Raw genomic sequence first — 21,593 nt, 5'->3', positions numbered from 1 at the left:
CTTATTCAAAACCTTCAATTTCCACCAAAGCAGGCATGGCAATTTCTTAAACTGTCCATTCAAAAGCTATTAGGCACATCTCAAAATTTCAACCAAGTTATCATCCAGGCTTGAAAAATGGCTGTGTTAAATAAAAAGCCAACACAGAAACAACAGTTATTCTATTATAAACATTTACTATGTTCATAATACTATAATTGAATAGAAAACTGTTTGGTAAGATGCATTTAGTTAGATGCATAGAATGCAGCTCAACCATTGCAACAGAAGAAAATGAGATAATGTTTGACGTGCTATAGTCAAAAAAAAGGTCATGCGCAACAAAAGAACATCATGTATGATGTGAATGGAAGCCTTAAAACACTATATGTTTCATATTTCTTTTGGATTGGTTAATCATTCGTACTTATTGCACATTTCTTCTGGATTGGTAATCCTTCACACGTAATAAAGATTTCTTAAACATGAAGAGTTTTAACGTGGGCGTGATACATTCGACACTGCATAAGAGAAACCATCGTTTGGACTGTATACAAAAGTCAATGCTTCACATTTCTTTTGGATTGGTTAATCCTTCACACATATTACACACTATTTTCACATTTATTTGTATTTCTATAATAATGTATAGTTGCAGTTCCCTGCAAATTCTTCTAGACCCAAAAACAAATTTGAAATTACATTTTTACAATATGATTACTATGAAAAAATATCTCCTAGTCCTCATACCCAAAGACAGCTAGATAGCCCAAAAAAGCCGCTATCAATAAGTGTCTTTAGCCAAAACAGAACAAAATCAATGACAATGCATCTTGACCAAACCCACTAGCAGCGCCGAAGTTCAAAAAATAAAAAAAGCTTACAGTTTAGAAATCGGGTATCTCAAAAGCCCAATAGGAACACTCCTATGCAATATCAGTACTATCCAATAGAGGCCTACCACGACCCATAGTGAAGCCCCGTGTTCCATCTGGCATTCTTGGTCCTGGAGGTTGTTTGACCACAACTTCACTACCTATAGAATTGCTAGATGCTGCAGTACCAACTGGATGGCCACGGCCATTGCCATGATATTGCCCACGTCCACGAGATTTTCCTCGTCCTCGCCCCCTGCCTCTTCTTCCCCCATTTTTATCACTTGAATGATGTCCGTCCCCCTGTCCATTGAAAATTACAAATTTCAAAATTTTATAAAAACATAATTACTAATTATTTTGAACAAACAGAAACAAACCAAAAAAAAAAACATAGAACTCACTTCAAAATCATCATGCCGTTCAGAATGATGTGCAGAAGCTTTTGTCTGCTTATCATTTCCTGCATCAGGAACATTTGATGTGTCCTCCTCTTCCCCATGTACATCAGCATTGTCAGATTTCCGTGCTTTTGTTTGATGTCCATACTTGACCTGCAACAGAGAAAGAAATGATTTATGCTGAATAAATACTATTGGTATGTTATAGAGTATGTTATATAAAAATGAAAACAAATGATACCATCCGCTTGGAGAGCAGTTGCACTTGTAGGCCACTTCTCCAGTTTCCTTCATCATTTAATTCTATAACCTGACAATTTTTCAAAACGATGAACATCAGCCCAGAAAAACAAAAGAAAAAACAAGCAAGTGTTTTTGCTTGTCAAAAAGAGTGAATCCAAACAGGAACATCAATCTGTCTCTGAACACAATAATGAAAATTCTTGTTTGTGACTTACAGCTTTCTCAGCTTGTTCAACAGTCTGGTACTCCACAAGTGCATGCAGCTGCAAGGAATACAAAATCAGTGCTCAGCAATCACAATATAAATGATATCTAAGAAAATGCAAACATAGTCCGTAAATACTACTTTTGCCTTCTACTTCTTATGCTATACAACAATGAACTTATAAGAATGACAAGATATTACTAAAACCAACAGAAGGGCGCATGCCGTGGATTGAAAACTACATGTTGGTTCACTGTTAGTAAGCATAATAACAACAAACAGTACCAACATAGGTTTATGAATTAAATTTCTCAAGTGACTAGGACAGTTTGTAGCATTTACCCTGTTGCTGACAAGCATGTCATTCTTGGAATGTCTCATTGACAATGAGCCGGAATCATTATATACATGAGGATCGCAAACACGCACCATTTTGACACTGCACATGCGTGCAGCAACACAATTAATGTTTGTCTCAAAAAAAAATATCAGCAGTCTTTTATCATAAAATTATTAAGGAAAGTTTGATAGAATACATACTTGCCGACACCACCAAAAAGCTTTTCCAGATTTTGAATGGAATAATCACTTGGCAGGTTTTCTGCAACAATAGTGCGTGACTACAAAAGCAAATAGTGCAAAGTCAGACAACGCTTAACAATAAACTAGGTAAATACTAGGTACATTACAAGAAAAAGCATGTCTTAAGGAATTACCTGCACCTCCTCAATGTCAATATCAGGTAATGGATGCAGACGCTTCACTTTCTTACCATCTTCACTTACAACCTGACAAAATACAATAAATAAATGAAACCAATGTTACTGAAATTCATTTTAGGATCTCATTGGAGAGAAACTGATAAAGAGGTTCAGTCCAAAAACTCACTAGCTGGGAAGATGACCTCAGTGCAGCTCCCACCAACGCATGATTATTGACAAGATTTTTTATTTTTCTGAAAGATGCCACAACCGAAATAGGTACTGGCATAGCAAAATATTAAAATTAAATAAAAAGAAAATTAGAATACCAATGCTGATTAACTAGTTGAGCAAAATGAAACATTTAGACAACAGCCAAGATCCATTTATCGTATATTGCTATGAGCTGTGTTTTCCAATTTTTAAACCAAAAAAAAAGGCAGCTATAAGCAGAGACCAAACAACATTTATTCTCCTAGAGACTTGCAGATTGAAACCAAACAAACAGGCAATCATTAGGAATTAGAAAACTATCATAATTTGCCAAGCTCTCAAGGATAACATAATTGTGGCATGGTACAATGAAAAAGACAAAACTACAATACCTTATACTACTCCTGACATAAGAGTTTGCTTTAGCATTGGCATTCAAAGGAACATTTACACAAACCCAGATCAGCTAAATCCTAACTCATTTGTTACACACACATGCACATGCACAAACACACACACACACACACACACATTAGAATTTCAGCAAACAAAAATAAGATGCTTCCAAAGCATCAAATCTAGTCATATTTTGTCTGCTAGTTATGATCTACATGCCCTCAGTCTCATGTCAATAGAATAAGACTGGCATGCATATTATTTTAACAGAATACTTTTCATTCTTACTTCACAACTTGGTACTCTAGCTCCTTAACCCATTCCTGGGGCAAGCTTGGAGCTATCCTATAGATTGTCATTTCTTACTTCAACAACTTTCTGACAGCTTCATTTAGCCATGTAAAGCACTCATTCATTTCTTTCCAAGTTAAATTAATAGCCCTATACAATAATCTGAGTTAACATAAATATTTAACATCCAGTTACAAATTTACTGTAGATGCCATGGATTAAATTATAATTTTGCATACTAAGCTTCTTCCAAGACTGAGATTGGGTAATGAAAAAAAGCTCGCCAGAAACACAGGCTTACAAGTTGGTTTGTTAGCAAAATATCAAAATTTGACAAAAATCCTTTTCTGTGCAATTCGCTTCCAACTTTGTTTCCTGTTTTCATCTAATTGAACATTAGCAACCCTAGCAGACTTGAGATGTATAAAAAATTATTTAGTATGAGGTGTGAACACCTAAACACAGTACAATAAAATTATAATAAAAAAAAGTAAAAGATGGCAAACTTTCAACGGTACAATATATTTTTTTATGGCAATTTTTTTAACAATCCCTGTAACACTAGGGAACCCTGCAAAGTCCTAGGCTATGTAATTTATGCGCATTTTCTTATAGCTTCATTGAATGCATAAAAGGCCATATGGAAGATAACTGATTGTGACTAATCCTGTACATGCTATTATATAGGGCTTCTGTAATTTACATTTTCACTGCAAAGTTGCATGGACACAGATACGGATACTGCATTTGATACAGATATGGCAATTTTTGAAGACAATATGGATATGGCTGCATACAACATTCATTAAAAAACCATGCACATATATTTAACACAATATAGAAACATAGACACGTAATTTCTTTTCATTACTTTAAAAGCAATATAGACACATAATTGCTACATATATAATTATAAATTGATTTAACAATTTACAACATGCAAAAAATAGTAAAGTTGCATTGGAAGATCAGCCAAAAAAATGAGTCGCTGAAATGGAAATATATTTCATTTGTCTTCCTCATTTGGTCTAAGTTTGGTTTATACCCATAGAAAAAAATTAAAAAAACATAAAAAAAAATTGCAGGAGTGAAGTTTTTTTAAATCAAGTGTACAAAGATTTATGTCAAATTTAAGAAAAATCAAATCACATAGTATCCGGCATGGTTGGAAAATCAAGGTTTTTTGGGCATGTGTGAGCACGGTATCCAACGTGTATCCACGCCATATCGTGTCCGTATCCAAGATGGATACAGGGATACGCGTGCCCAGGGAGGGGCAGAGGTGTATCCATTTACTCTGTTTAACTGTAGTTGTCAAACCGATATGTGTTTCACCTGATGGACTACTGTTAAGAAACTCTGTTAAGATAATCCAAATCTGAAAGATCTGTGTTTGAATCTTCTATGCAAAACTGTAAGTCTATGATCGAGGAACATATTCATTATGAGAGATATTCTTATGTTGAACTCTTCCTTGACATAGAGGACCATGTAGCATATAAAGGCTAAAAGTCTAAAACCAAAGAACATATTTTGCAACGTCCATAATTAGAATCTGCAACAAATCAAGAAGCTCTAACCTTGCCCTCTTTTAAACTTGGAACTACTCAGAACCATGACACTAAATACTGTTGAACTCAGAACTATGCCAATGTATCGAAGTTAATTGTAAAGGAGCACATTTCTTAATAAACATTAAGGCATATTACCAGCAGTCCTCCATTTCTTCTGATGTTATCCAAGAATGTAGAAATAGTACAGATACATAAAATGAATATATATTTCTTAATGTGCATTCTTATCAGAATTTTTTCAAACACGGAACGCAGACCTAGATACTGAAGATTTGGTCAATCATCAAGGCCTTGTGATTCTAGTCTTCAATACAAGAATCACTAACTTGCATGAAATTATTTCCAAAAAAATAGCAATACATTATATTGGACTAACACAAGTGGGGTCTTTAAAATGATTATTCATGTTGCCTTTTTCTAATAAATGTATAAAAATATATCTTCTAAGGAAATTTAAAATGACCAAGAGGATTCAAGGCTAGCATAGCTAGTGACTAAGCCCTCTGCCTTTTTCCGATTATGCTAGTTCAGAATTTCATTGAAAATAAAGAAGCAATTAGCATTCCCCATTAAAGGGATAAGGAAGAATAAGACTGCAAGAATAAAGAAAAGAAGCAAATTAATTGTAAAGAACAATGATTGCCTCCTGAGGATAACTATGTCAACTTCAATTTTAATGGGGCTTCAAGAGTGAATCCAGGTCTAGCAAGGGGAGGGTCACTATTCTTTGTCACAAGGGCAAAGAATGAAGTGGAATGGGAAGATATGCTTGCAGGTCTAGACACCATGGTATCTCAAAACCAAAAAAAAAGGTTGAGGATAAGTGACAGTGCTGATAAATGCAATCAATAAATGGAGCAGTTCGAACTAGATGCTCAGTAAATATGTAGAAGAGGACTCTGGATTGAAGAAGAAATTTGATTCTATAAGAAATTAACATTACATTTGACATTTAAATTCTGCAGCAGATTATCTTGCTAAGAAAAGTAATATTAAGATCCTATAACAGCGACCTATTGTCAATTCCAAAGCCCTTGGATAATCTAGAAAGGCTCCCAATTGTTTAGCCACCGTGAGTATGTTAAGTGTGCTTATGTTGGCAGGCCTGTTTTATGTCATTCTATTGTTTTAAAAACCTGAATTGCAACCATCTTATACCATCACCAAATGAAGAGATGCAAAGTCTGCACTAGGTGTGAGGCATGTGCAAAATATCAATTGAGGAGTAGAATGCCAAATGCTGTGCAGGAGATGAGGATTGGCAGCAACATAGGCATTTGATCCTTTGGCAAAGGTATGGTGGAGGGTGCTATTAGTTGTGGTAATTGCTTGAGCATGCTAAGGGGTTGCTATTAAGAGGAGACAAATGTTCTGTAGTTAGAGCATGTATTTTGAGGGAGGCTGGTTGGTACTTGCCACAGTTGTTTGTGTATTGGATGTGGTTTTGTGCTCGATGGCAACCAGCATAGCTCAGGAAAGGGAAAGGAACTAAAGGAATGCAGTAACGTCTTCAACAGGAGGCTGAAGGTCATCTTTTCCTGTGAGTCAGATGCCACAATAGGTTTCATCAAAGGTGTGATAGGAGAAAGTGGGTTGGAAACAAGCCAGGCAATATGAGGTGACTTCATTACCAATTTCGCCTTTTATATTGAATATGCAGAATTAAGGCTCTTGCTGTTGAAATTGTCCCTGCCAATCAGTTTGAGAAAGATAGTAAAGGCAAAGGCAGAAGATACAATCGGGTTGGCAATGCATACAAATGTTGTACACGTGGTATTTGTGACTTCACTACGCTTGCTAGTGCCAAGGTATGATAGATTGGAAGTGGGCAGGGATTTCACAATTACAATTCCCCTCGTTGGAAACAGCACACCATTGGAGAATGACATCTAGGGCAGCAAACTAGATTAAGTGATCAAAGAGGAGCAAGCTGAAATTGCCAACCAGGGGGACTGGGATGTCATCTAAGGGTGGCTCTGTTATGTTTAGTTAGATCTGGCTGTGTTTTGGTCTGTTAGCGCTGTGCTTTATGCTGTCTAGTACTGGGTTATCACCATTCTGTAAGTATTGAATCCTTCTGTTATTGTAAGGTGGTATACATGCTGTACAAAAATTATGCTTCGTAAGGGCAGGAGCCCCAATAGGACCCCAACTAAATTATCTCAAAAAAGAAGCAATAATCAAGAGATGTGATAAGATGGTGGCAATACAGATTACCTTTAAAAAGTAGTTCCTATAAAACTAGACTCTGTTTGCACTTGTATCCTATTGACTGAATTTGTTTGTTTACATGTGTTTTCTGGATATGCTGCTCCAAGCGAATTTGAAACATGCTGCAGTTACACACAATATTGGTCTCCCTTTTACAAATCCTCAAAAATCTTATTTGGCTTCCTATTTAAAACATGCTTTGTATAATAGAAAACTTGAAGGCCTTGTGTCATATAGCTCAGTTTATGATTTACAAAATCTGCTTTTAAAATTGCTGATAGAAAAATGACAAATATAAAAAATCAATGCCTAAAGCATTTCAAAGTTATAAAAAACAAATAATTTTAAGTTCCAGAAGTACAAAGATATTATACAAACTAAAGTGTCATATTTAACAAACTGTCTCTCAAAAGGATTGTATGCTCATACCAAATCCATCTGGATCTTTCTTCACAAATTTCATTAGATATTTGTCGGTGGGCAGATTTGCATCACTGAAATAGAACTCCACCTGGAAAATTTTAGACATTGCAAAGTTAGAAAGTTTCCAAAAGTGCAAGGGTCATGATATTCTATTGCCAGACATAATTTTTTGGTAAGAAATTTACATCAGAGCACATAATCAACAAGCTATAAATAACAAAAGGTTATCATTGATGTTACACATAAAATATGGCATCCACAAGCAAATTGAGATGTAGTAATGACATCAGTAGCATAGCCATTGGCACAATATTTTATATCCAACCATCAAAATATTTCATTTGAAGCAACCCTTTTTCAGTGGTAGAAATTAGATAATGCTATAGATATTTCTGCACTAAAATGTTCACATTCCTAACTGAGAAAGTGTTAACAAATACATGGACTCAAACAAATACACCAATTAAAGACTAGATTAACTGGAATGCAAACCAAAAGGATGTATATTATTGTTCAATTGAACAGCCACCATCTAACTTCAAAGCCATATTATATTTTTTCGTCTTCTCTATTCTTTTAATATTGAAGATTTACACACCCCTTTCTACATCTTACTGACATAATGCTCATATGCCACCCAGTTGACCAAAGGAATTAAACCCATGCTTATTCGTAGTTGATTTCATATTTGACTAGGTTCTTCTCACCCAAAATCAGGTTTCCAACCCTAAAGACACTAAAATCCAACTTTGAGCCCTCCAGAGACCAGAATCTTGTAGATAACACAATACATGGGGAGAAGAGGTTATTAATCGACTAAGATAAGCAAAATCAAACAAGAAACAAATAATTGCCTATTTTAACTTACTACACTCTTAATCTAGGCTTATATATAATCAACATATTAACATACTCTCCAAAAGTAACGTGTCCATTAAAAAGCAAAAGGCAACTAATAACATATTCAAAATTATCAAGGGCACAGTTATAATTGAAGGCTTAAGAATTTCTAAACCTTGTACTATTATTTTGTATCACAGTAACCTACATATGCCCAACATCGACATTCATATTTGATCTTTTTTCAAATATGTGGTATCAGCTTTTGCTTTCTCTTGACAAAGAACATGAGGATTATCCTAGTCAAAACTTTAAGGAATTGACAGAAAAAAGAAGGAAAGAGAAGGACATTCTTCCCTCTCCAGGTGTCCAAGATGTGAATACTCACAGAAAAACATGTTACAAATGGATTCAAACTTTCATGGAAAGTTAACAGATACAGTATTGGATAGGGATGTGACGAATTTCAAGATCCTCTGATATAGATACAGCTAAATATGGAAATTGTTCAGTTAAAATTATCAGATTTCCACAATCCATTATGATATCTTTTGCTGCTTCTGGATTTGACTGTGTCACTTTTTTTGCATCAACGTTCCAGATCACACTCTGTGATCCATCATCAGGATGTTTAGAGAATGCCAGGATATGAAAGAAGGTAAATTGCATTCTCTAAACATCCTGGCATTCTCTAAACATCCTGATGATGGATCACAGAGTGTGATCTGGAAGGTTGATGCAAAAAAAGTCACACAATCAAATCCAGAAGCAGCAATAGAAATTATTTAGTTATTTATAATCTAAGACTAAGAGTATAGAACATGTCTTTTAAATGTTTATTTATATGATTATATCTGTTTTGATTTTTATATTTTAGTACATAATATTTATTTTGTTAAATTATGTTAATATTTAGTGAATGTGTCTGTGAACCATACTTAAATGTTTTCTTTGCAATTTTTTAATGTTTTTAAAGTTTTTTTATAAACTCTAAACCCAATACAGCACTAGACAGTGTGGTACCATATCCAGATGTATCATTATGACCCGAGTACAGCAATATTTTAATACTAGGAGAAGCATGCCTGTTAAATACATGTATCTAGACAGAGAGAAGAAGTATCCAACAACCTGAACATATCACATCACTAATCTGCCTCATACTCTTTAAGCAAATAATAGTCAAACTGTACTTTTACCTGGTAATGTGCTTATCCCTTGAATCTCCTGTCACATCTCATGAAAATACTCAAATTTCATTTCATCTTACAATGTACTTTTTCTAGCACGCATGTTTTCTACATATCCTAGAACCCACCCTCCTCTGACATTCACTTAGCCTCTTCTCAAATCATTGTCAACCACTTATAGAGGAACTTGACTCACCCATATTTATCATCCTTCCATTCAAGGATTGTTGTTCTTAAATATAAAAAATTGACTTATGTTGCACAAATATCTAAGGCCTATTCGAAACAGAATTATGTGACACAAATATATAAGGCCCATTCTAAATATTTTTAGTTATGGCTAACCCCTTCCTTACTGCTACTGTCACCTTTTGTTTCAAGCTATAATTCATCTTACATGCCCATAACATGGGAAACCTTTTACTAAATAACTCCCAGTGGACCTTGTTCCTAAATTTCTTGAGGGTTACCTTTTCATGGTAATATTACAAGCCAAAACCACATACACTATTGAGCTGGTATAACAAAGTTGTTTTATCTAGTCTTTATACCCCTATTATCTCAGTAACTTAAACTGTGTCAATTTTGGAATGTCTTCTGTAAAGGCAGCTTTGGAAGCATATGTTTTCAGAATTAATTGCTTGAAAATACAACTCAGCCATACTACAGCCTGAATTCAAGCTTTTCTGAATAAAAAAATAAACCAAGCAGTGGAAAACGGTAATAATTTGGTAAACTGTACACTTGTAGTTACAAATAGAGAAGCATTTATTCAAATACCTTTTTTAAAACATCTATTCACATACCACATAAATTTCAAAAACAAAAGTTCCTTTTACATGTATGATTCACACTCTCTTCAAGACCATAATCACAAAATCCATTTGGCAAAGTTGTGTAATGAACATGCAGTACATTCAATAGTGATGTGCCTTAAAATCTTGAAAATATGGCCCAGTTTATCACACACTACAATAAAGACAATAGCAAGAACGGAGGGCATGTTCTGCGTCAACAAAAGAGATAACAACAAAAAAGCAATGAAAGGACGGCTATATAAAATATATAGGGAAATTTTAAATGTTCATATGAAAACATGGATAAAGCATGCATATATGAAAACATTATTGAACCTTAAGTTTCAAAACATGGATATAGCATGCATATGAAAACATTGTTGAACCTTAAGTTTAAACATACAACATTTATGCTCAAAATGTCAATACCCAATATGTATTCACAATTCAGAAATCATTGTCAATATGCATGTGATATTACATAAATATCATACAAAATGCCCAAAGGTTACACTCATGCCATAAACCTTCATTTTCAACTACAATATGAAAATACAGAATACAAAATGCCCGTGCATCCCTTGGCTGTCCCCACATCCCCAAACGTCCCTGGGGGGATTTAGGCACCCCGGGGACGCGTCCCCAAGTAAAGGGTAATAAAGTTAATATATATAATTTAATATTAATATTTTAACTTTTTTGATACATAAAAATGGCAAAAAAGGTACAACCATGTACCCTTACCGCCAGATTTCAAAGTTTCTGAAACAGACAAACAAAAACCACCACCAAAAACCAACTCGCGGAATTGGATGCAGGGACTCAAAAAAGGTAGCTATCCATCCCTGTTAATTTCTTACAGGTGATACTGACTTCTCACTCCTTCCATGATGGGCATCACTGCTCTTATTTAATCACTCCCACTCCCTTCTCCTTCAAAAATCCCAAGCCTACCTCTGCCAGTGCATTTCGATGATCTACATCTCAAAGATAAGGGGACCAGAATGTTGTACCTATAGTAAATTCGCGGCCAACAACCACCATGAGTCTTGAAGCCACATCCCTTCACCACCATGTCCAAGTAAAACTCCATATCTCTTCACCATTTCCTTCTCTTCAACCTGCATCACCCAAGCCATGAATAACAATGCCAAACTTGTGTTTGTCCTATATTTTCCATCGAACTCGATGTAGTCATCACCTAGCATCATCTTCAAAGCCTTCAATTCCTCAACATCTGACACTAGAAAATGCTCTACAACCTGGTATCAGCTTTGTTGCCACGGAAAACAACTTGCCTTGCTTTCACTCTCACTACAAATGCCACCTCCATCTCACCCAAAATTTTGCTCCATACCAAGCAAATGAACAAGCAACCAGTATTAATGCCTTCCTCACCCAACGGGGAGCTCTATAAATTGGCACACATATGCTACCAAGTACAATAAATTACCTTCCCTATAAATATATGACATTTTGAATTTTTCCCATTCCTCTAAAATTTGCCAAATAGAGAAGAGATATTTGCTAAATCTCCAATTAGAAATTTCTTTTGCCTGATTGCATTAACCACAATCTGAGAATCATCTTCTAAGTGGATTTGATTAAATTTCAAATCCCCACCTAACCTCAGAGCCATCCAAGCTAGCTACTTGGAATTTTGTGTCATTATTAGTTCCCTCTTTAAGGGCTTTCAATTCAATTGCCACAATGCCTCCTGTAAATTTTCTGACTACACACCCAACCAACCTGGACAAGCTCGGGTAGCCCTTCTCATCTCCATTAAAGTTCACCTTCACCCAACCTTCCTTGCGCAAGGACCACTTCACCTTTGCCCTAGGATTAGAGAGCAGGTTAGCCTGGGAAACCCCATTAACAAGAGGGGATTAATATTAATATATTATTAATTAAGCTTATATATAAGTAATAACAGAAACTTAATAAGTAATAATATATTAACTTTAAAGAAAGTTGATAAGTAACAATTTATTAACTTTAAAGAAAGTTAATACATATTAATAAAGGTAATGTAAGTACATAATATATTAAAGTGAATAAGTAATAAAATTAATATATGATATAGTATAATAAATTTATGTATAATTTTACAATATAGTAGTAAAATTATAAAAACATATTATTTATAAATAATATATTATATTTTATTAATGCTATTTATTGACTTTATTTACATAATTTTTAATCTATTTGCCTCGCACTCACTCAACCCAAGGTGAAATGTGAGCATCGAAGTTGCACAAAAAGACAAAAATTATTTGTGGTTGCAAGTAAAAACAATGAAATTAGTCACAACTGCAAGAACAAACGACAAAATTTGTCACGATTGCAAGGAAAATCATTGAAATTCATTGCAAATTCACTTGGCATCATCCTAGACGAACCTTTAAGAAGAATTTAGAACCCTATTCGCACCCCATGCCGAACCTGATTTTGGGCTAGATTGGACCCGAATAGATAGGTCCAAGAGTGAACTAGTAACAAAGGATTACAGCTAAGGAAAACATAATTTCCAAAACAGCAGTGTTTCTCCAAGTTTAGAGAACAAGGGAATAGGGAGACAAGATTTCGTCAACAGGAATCTTTTTCCAAATTTTAGGAAATGGCTAGTAGTATTGGCTAGTAAAATGTTGTACTCTAAGTTGCCAATTCGAGTATATTGGTATGCCAAAAAGTTTCCACGAATGTGTGTGTGTGAGCTTAATAGAGGGCCTATTGTCTCGAGTGATGAAATAATGGGAGCTAAATCATTGATTAGAGTATGTAGAGGGGTGGATTATAGTGAATAAGTGACTTTATTTTTGGTAGGAAAGTACTACATTTTACACCCTACCTAGTACATTAGGTGCTCAACATTTTGGAAGATACAGTTAAGATTATTTTGAATTTGGAAAATATAGACATTTTTTGGTATTCATTGTTTGCACATTTTCACAACGGTTGGGATTGTCAACATTTTGTTTTCTTGGCACCTATTCCCCCAATCCTTGTGTTTGTGCCTTACACATGGCCTTGTCCTCTAGTAGCAGGCGGGGAAAGAAGAAATGCCTAGACTACAAAGTAGCAATGAGAGTTTAACAAGGAAAAGCAATGAAGGCAAGGGTTGATGGCACCAAGATGGTGGGGCGGAGGATCTCAAATCCAAACCTGCATTCCTAGATGATGTGGATCCAGGACCTTGCCAAGGAGATGGACAAGTCAACCCTAGACTGGAATCAAAGACACTATAAGTATGCTTCTTCTAGATCCTAGACAATCACTAGGTATGAGAAATGTGTTTGACATCACTCAATCTCTTAGATTTGCTACTGGCAACAGACACATACTATTACATGAAGATATTAGTAACCTTCTATAATTGCAACTTGGAACATCTCCATATTCTCAAGGAAAAGCAAGCACACAGACATTGGGGGATCAAGGCAATTGCAAAGGTAATTACAATTAAGCTCCCTCTAAATGCTAAAATATCCTTCTTTTTTGTTGTGATGAAAGCGAGGATGATGAAAATCTCTAGATGCATTTGTCATTTCAACAAAACCACCTTTCTGTCAAGAATCACACTCCATATGTAGCAAATAGTAGTCAATACTTATTGCCATAATTGTCTGCATAGCACAATCATATGATGATTGAATGAGTATTTTTATTAGGCATTATTTTCAATAGCTTTTTGAAAGAATCACGGCAATCTAGCAAAATTCCTGTTGAAAAAAGAAGGATGATTCATTACTATAGATGGATCTGGTGAAATTGAGGTTACCAAAATCTAGGCTCCAATGCTTTTTTTTGCAGCCCATAGGTGTCCAACATTTACTAGCAATATATATAATATACAAAAATACCTATTGGTTACAAATATATATATATCTAATGTTATATATAACTATGCCATTCATGGCATAGTGCAATGGTTAAATCATGGCATTGTTGTTATAACTTATAGCCACCATGGTTCAAACCCCCACAAGGCCTTTGTAATCACAAGCATTGTGCCCTCCCTATTGCATTGGGCTTGTGGGTTTAAACTTTTGCATTGAAGTTGTTGGCGTCCATGCTAATGACTTCATGCTCAAAACTCTCATTGGGCCAATATGCTTGCAAGCTTTGTGCCCCTACTAGGTTACTGAGTTCACAAGTTTGGACTATTGTGTCATGTCCCCGACTTGATGTACAAATGTCTTGCCCTGTGTCAAATACATATTTCCTTTCATCATGAATACCATTAATAGAAAACAGGAACATCGTATGCATTTGGTCAATGTCGTGTAAAGAATGACATGGATTAGTTAGCACCTGTTAAACAGCAACATATACAATCCATTAAGATAATAGATTAACCAAACAAATTGTTAAGAATAACAAATAATTAAGTTGTTGCGGTTAAGAAGATGAGGAGATGCCACTCCTCAAGAAAGGACCCCACCCAAAAGCCACGCCTTCACCAAGTAAGGGGTATATGAAGAAATTAATATCTAGTTACAACCAGATCCTTTCAAGATTTGCTTATAATCACCTGATGGTTAAAGTCGGTCGACATTAAGTTGACGAGCTTTGGCTCAGATGTTGTTTCGACACTGGCATCTCACACGTGTGTATTCAATTGGCATGAACCACTTGTCAGGTGTCGTATTCTCTGGTTTGATGTCTTGCTATTTAACAATGGAATGCCCTCATTTTTCCATCAAACAATTGCTTTCTTTTCTCGGTGACTTGCTATGGAGACGTCTGCAGGAGGTCCTCTTCTCTCGACATCCTCTTATTCTCCACAACCTTAAAGAGGATTTTGGGAAAGGAATTCCTTATGGCTTATCACAGGTACAGAGCCAATGCCGATATCCCAGCGTTTTTCCTTGCAATGGTGATATATATGGGTACTAGCAAGCAGAGAGCAAAGCTGTTAACTCAAATGATGTTTAATCATCGCCTGTTGGGGGAAATTGATGTTGTATTGGACAATATTGATGCCAATTTGAGAATTTCGCTTCCCCAAAATTATTATATGTCCTTAGGCAACGGGGCGGAGGTGAGGAAGCTTGTGATTGTTAACTCTCTGGACTTTGATACTCTTCAAGCAACCTGGCCTGTCATTACCAAGAAAATTGAATTTCTGCTTAAAGCGGTTGGCATCCAAAACGGCTTCACGTCGGAATGGAGGGCAAATTTTCTTTGTGATGAAGAGCTAGCGGGTGCTGACAATTTAGGGATTTTGGAGAATGGAGATTTGGTGGCTGGTAATGACTGGGGATTTGGGATTGGTGAGGAGTGGTTCCCAAACGACTACCGACTCCCTGGGGAGAAGGCAGAATCGATGGCTCACTCGAACTGTGGCATTGAATGCCCTATTGTCCTGGATGCGACTCATGCTCCGGTGGATGGTGTTTCTGAAGACTCCCTTTGACTCCGGTTGTCATTATTCTCTCCGGTTTCTTTGAATTTGTTATTGTCTGTTTTTGTTTTAAAGCCTTTGTTATCTACTTCTAAGAGGTTGGTATCTGATGTCTTGTACTCATCCAGCCTTCATTGCTGGTTTTTCTTTGTTTAAAGAATAGAGCTAAGGTAGGGGGTTTTCTTCCTGGTTCTTTCCCCCTACCGCTCTCACTGAATCAGGCCTTGTATTCTCTTTTTTTGATTAATACAAGGGTGCTGCCCCTCTGCAGCTATTTACTTATTAAAAAAAAGGGGGGGGGAGGTATATGAAGAAGACACAGGGGTGGTAGAAGGATAGAAAAAAGGTTATGGCGTTACATTTGGAAAAATATCAATAAGCAAGAAGAAAAATAATACAAGCAAGGTTACAATCATTCGCACAATAGTCTGAATTCTATGTTACTATATTAATTTATTGTGAAATGAGAATATGCATTAGCAGAACCAAGGGAGCATAAAATAAATATATATAGAGATCAGAATTGCTGTCTAAGACAAACACCCAACCGTAAATAATGTTAATGATAATTCGATTAATTTGTAATCTAACCGATACCTGGATTGCATGGTTTATTATCATGTGACAGCGAATTAATTAAGAGAATAATCGGTGGCTAATAGATGTGAAAGGGTGCAAGGAAAGTGGCGGTCATGAACAGCCAAGAGTCATGTCTTTTGCAGCATGACTTTCATTGCCATTGAATAGTATATAAGACAATCGTTCCAACTACAAGAAAGGGCAACCATAAGTCTGGCTCTAAAACATTCAGTGAAATTGATTTATAGTTGCAAACAGCATACGGCCAGGTATGCGGCATTACTTAATAACATAGTTTTAAAACTCGCGGACTCGCGAGTCCTTGGGAGCCGCGAGTCGACTCGCCTTGGACTCGCGAGGCGAGTCTAGGCAAGTTTTGCTCGGACTCCCAAGTCTTTCGCAGGGACTTGCGGGCCCAGAAAAATACGCCCGTAAAGGGTAAAAACCGACTTTTTTTTTAATTTCTCACTTCATTTTGGTTTTTCTTTGGTTATAGCAGGTTAGAAGGGTTTGGAGGAGTAGAGGGAAGAAGGAAAAATCAGCAAGAGAGATCTACGTAAGGATTTTTTCTCTCTTTTTTTTTCATTTGAATCATTTTAATGTTTTGAAACTCAAAAAAATCTTGAAAAACAAGGGGATATGCTGCCAAATGTTTTTCTATTTTCTTTCCTAAGTTATTTCCTCATTTTTTTTCTTGTTTTTGAATGCTATTTTTTCCCAAATGATTCATTGTCATTTTTTTTGTTGATTTTCCATAAAACCATGCTGATTTTTTTTTTCATGTTAAATCAGCAATGGCAAGTTCAACTCCAAGGGCAACCCCAAGGTCAAGAAGACAAAGAGATTAAAGCATGGAAATATGGGATTGCAGGAAGCAAAAAGGGGGAGGTCACTTGCACCGAATGTACAAAATGGATGATTGGTAGAATCAATAGATTAAAATACCACCTTGCACAAATACCTGGTTATGGTGTGGAGGCATGCCCCAAATCAACTCCTGAAATTATTAGAGAGATGAAGGCCATTCTTGCTAAGAATGATATGCATAAGGAAGAAAGGCAAAAAACAAGAGAAGCCATGGCAGCTGCAATGAATCCCACATTGTCCAGTTCGGGTCCCATTGGTCACACTTGGGGTCATCAGTCACTTTCATCTTTTGGTGACAATGAGGGTGAGGCTAGTGGCACTCCCGTTAGATCAGAGCCTAATTTTTTTGTACCACGCAATGTTCCAGGTTCACAACCTTCACTTGAAGGTACAGGATGGAATAAAGAGAAGCATGAACAAGCACGGATAGCAACTTCAAACTTTTGGTTTTACAATAATCTATCTTTCAATGCAGCAAACAATGTGTATTGGGAAGGTTTTGTTAATGCAGTAACAATTGTGGGTAAGGGGTTTAAGGCCCCAACAGGTCAAGACTTCAGTGGGCCATTGCTAGAGAAAGCTGTGCAAAATACACAAGGTGTGGTTGATGATCAAAAAAGGTATTAGAAGAGAAAAGGATGCAGCATTTTATCTGATGGATGGACAGATGGACGAAATAGGACTCTTCTCAACTTCTTGGTGGCTTCAAATGGTGCAATGGTATTCATAAAGTCTGTTGATGCCTCAAATGAAATACAGAATGCAGAGACTTTGTGAAATCTGTTGGATGGTGTAGTTCAGGAAGTTGGAGTTGAGAATGTTGTCCAGATTATCACGGACAACGCAGCTGCATATGTATCTGCAGGTAGAATGCTTATGGAGAGGCATCCTTCGATTACATGGAGTCCTTGTGCTACACATTGCTTGGACTTGGTGCTAGAGGGCATTGGGAAGATTGGATGGGTGAAGAAGGTGGTTGAAGATGCAAGAGTGTCACCAAATTCATCTACAACCATACTTGGGTGCTTGCTTTGATGAGAAAACACACAAATGGCAAGGACCTTGTGCGACCTGGAGTGACACGATTTGCTAGCCACTTCATCACTTTGCAGAGCATTCTTAGTGCCATTCCTCATCTTAAGCAGATGTTTGTGTCAAATGCTTGGTTGGGGTCTGCATACTCCAAAAGACCTGAAGCAGAGAAGATTGTGAGCATTGTTTTTGATGAAGGGTTCAATAAAAGTGGAGAGGAGTTGACTGCGGTAAGTAACAAACACAAAAGTAAAGTTTATACAATCTTGTCTATTTGCTAATTTTATTTTTTAGGGGTTGATTTTGTACTAATTTAAAATTTGTTTTCATTTTTTTAGGTGACAAAACCTTCGGTAAGGGTTCTTCATATGGTGGATGGAGAGGGCATGCCAATGGGTTTCATTTGTGAGGCCATGGATAGGGCCAAAGAGGCCATTTCACATTACTATCGTGGAAATACAAGAAAATGTGAATCCTTTGGCGCATCATTGATCGTAGGTGGACAAACCAACTCCACCAACCGATACATGCCTTCGCCTACTTTTTGAACCAGAAATTCTACTTCTTTGATTCATTTAGGGCTGATGAGGAGGTGATGGCAGGTGTTATTACATGCATTGATAAGATGACACCTGATCCTAAGTTGAGAGACAAGGTTCTTGATGAGTTGGAGGTGAGATTTGACATTTGCAATTGCTCTATCTTTATTTATGAATTCGGAAATGTTCATTATTGAATTTGAGTTTGACACTTTGACTATCTATTTCTGAATTTGGAAATGTTCATTGTTCAAGATCTACAAAAGCGCAGAGGGGAGACTCTTCTCATCACAAGTAGCAATTGATAGGAGAGGAAAACAACAACTAGGTAAAAAATTTAGTAACTTAGTTCAATAGTGCAAGAAAAAACCTACAAACTTGATTGTTACATTTTTTTCTCAATTCTAATATTTCTAAATGTTTTTTGTAGATTTATGGTGGGAGAATTATGGTGCTGGAACGCCTAATCTTCAAAAGATAGCTATCCGTATTTTGTCTCAGCCATTCAGTTCTTCTAGGTGTGAACGAAATTGGAGTGTATTTGAGAGCATTCACACAAAGAAGAGAAATAGATTGTCACAAAAGCGGCTCAATGATCTAGTATTTGTTCGGTACAACCTTTACCTTTGAGTTAGACAGGTGGAGGGTGTTTCACATGAGGCCATTGACTTGGATGAAATTGATCCATATGGTGATTGGACCATGAATGAACAAAATGATGGTGACGATGTCCTCCTTACCGAAGAAGAAATTGCAGAAATAGAGAGAGGAGCAGCACAAGATGCAGAAGGAGCAAGATTGGATGAAATGGAGGATGAAGATGAGGACGAAGATGAGGACGATGATGACTTTGACTTTGAAGAAGAATCATCTCACCATTTAGATACCACAACACCCACTGCTACTACTTCTAGCTCAAGGCCTGAAAAATTGAGCTATATTAGGAAAAATACAAAGAGGAAGATGTAGTCTTCTCTTTGGTTTGTTCATTCACATTGTTGTTTTTCACATTTGGAGTTGGACTTGGACATATCATTATATGTAATTTTGTGAACATTTATATACTTATGCTGCCTTTATAGTATTATACATTTTACAGTTGAAACTTGAAACTTGAATATGCTGGAAAACTTGAATATGTTGCCATGAATGATGAAATTTCAAATATTGCGTGTTTGTAGATCATATGACATGTGTAATATTTCAATTATGGCACCTATGTTCTCTAAATGCATTAATTTCTTTATGTTTTTTTGTAAAACTACGGTTTTTTTCTTGCCGAGTCTTTCGCAAGTCTTTCACGAATCCGAGTCCGAGTCCAAATTTTTGGTTTGCCGAGTCCGAAGCAAGTCCGAGATTTTCAACTATGCTTAATAATTTAAGCAATTCATTATTGAAGATTTATAAGCTAATAATTAATGAGAAATAAAGTTAAGCTGTAATGTATTAATAAAGCAGAATTATGTAAGAATTAATCACAATTTATAATTCATAGTAGGAGCAGAATTTTATAAGGATTGATAACAGTTCATATATATATATATATATATATATAATAAAAACAGAAGTATGAGAGCGTAACAATAACATTAGTATAGCAAACTATATTAATTAGAGGAAAATACATATACATTTATAAGTTGTTATATTCCATATGAGATGTATGTACTTGAAGAAGTGGTTCAATCTATTTGCTGCATCTTGTGTGGAGAGGTTTGAGGTGTGATCCAGTGGTGACGAGGGGCTCACAAGTGGTAACAGGGGGCCCCTTGGAGTCAAGGAACCAGATTGCACTCTCCATGCCGAACTCGCAAGATGTTGTGTGTATGGGTAATGGGCTTGAAGGGCAAGCAACATGAGCCACCAAGTCTAGCAAGGAGGTTAGAAGCAACCATTCCTTGGGCTTGGTAGACAACGGACCCGCACAACCCCTCTCATGTCTCATATACCAATTTCTATGTGTTTTTGCATTAGAATAAATTAGGTCTAATTATAATTGAACATGTATGTAGGTGTTTTCTTTTCTTTTTGGGTGCAGGTTGTCCTCACAAGACTACACTCATCTGACATAAGGTACATCTCAAACCTTAATCCTACTTATGTCATTCATGATTTCTTGATTACGAAATACTTACATTGTACTATTGAAATAATGATTTGATTCAAATAATAAGAATATCAATTGTCTCCTAATTAATCAATTTAAAGCATAATTGTATAGAAACAGATTAATTATTAAACTGGCCTATATCTAGTGGCGGCACAAAGTTCGGTGTACCTAACCTCATCATTCATTGATCGACATTCAAAGAAAGGACATGTGTCCTATAAATGTAATTTTATCATTGGCCAGGTATTAAATGTTATGTAATGGGTGTAACAAACCCTAATTAGGGTTTCTATCTTCAATCTTGGCCATTGATGTGGATTTGATCTTAGCCATTCGATTGTATTGAGAGCACTATATAAGGCTCCACTCTCTCATTTGTAAAGGTTAATAGACAATAGTTATTAGCAGTTCAAAGTAGAATTGGAGGAGAAAGCAGAAATTGTTGCCAAGCTTGTAAATAAACATCCTTTTCATTGAATTCATGGTAGATAGTGGTGTTTCTTCTACATATTGCATGGTTTCTCGTTGTATACTCATGTTAGATGAAGTTCATTATTGTAATGGAGTAATGTATGGATGTTGATAATTCCTTGGTTCATACTATTTGTGGTTGGATGATTTTCAATTGCAGTGCATAGTTAGCCTGAACCTTGTTATTGTGCTAAGTGCAATTGTGGATATATGTTCAAGTTGTGCCATATTTGGGTTTTTAAATGGAAG

At 36.1% G+C, this 21,593-nt stretch overlaps 1 protein-coding gene across 1 annotated transcript in view; it reads right to left on the bottom strand.

Annotated features, from left to right (window-relative positions):
- Nucleotides 1–520: 520 nt before the first annotated feature.
- The window catches only part of LOC131044984 (la-related protein 6A), a 48,292-nt gene continuing 27,219 nt past the window's right edge, over nucleotides 521–21,593 (bottom strand). The window contains exons 2-10 of the mRNA XM_057978485.2: nucleotides 7,519–7,600; nucleotides 2,592–2,686; nucleotides 2,420–2,491; nucleotides 2,244–2,323; nucleotides 2,046–2,142; nucleotides 1,714–1,761; nucleotides 1,497–1,565; nucleotides 1,259–1,408; nucleotides 521–1,157 (exon numbers count right to left, since the gene is read on the bottom strand). Coding sequence (XP_057834468.1) covers nucleotides 906–1,157; nucleotides 1,259–1,408; nucleotides 1,497–1,565; nucleotides 1,714–1,761; nucleotides 2,046–2,142; nucleotides 2,244–2,323; nucleotides 2,420–2,491; nucleotides 2,592–2,686; nucleotides 7,519–7,600 — 945 coding nt within the window. The 3' untranslated portion in view covers nucleotides 521–905. The remainder of the gene's footprint in view (nucleotides 1,158–1,258; nucleotides 1,409–1,496; nucleotides 1,566–1,713; nucleotides 1,762–2,045; nucleotides 2,143–2,243; nucleotides 2,324–2,419; nucleotides 2,492–2,591; nucleotides 2,687–7,518; nucleotides 7,601–21,593) is intronic.

Source organism: Cryptomeria japonica, chromosome 1, assembly GCF_030272615.1.
Source record: "Cryptomeria japonica chromosome 1, Sugi_1.0, whole genome shotgun sequence".
Taxonomy (NCBI): domain Eukaryota; kingdom Viridiplantae; phylum Streptophyta; class Pinopsida; order Cupressales; family Cupressaceae; genus Cryptomeria; species Cryptomeria japonica.
Note: the sequence above shows the minus strand (reverse complement) of the source record. Positions and strands in the feature narration are given on the sequence as shown.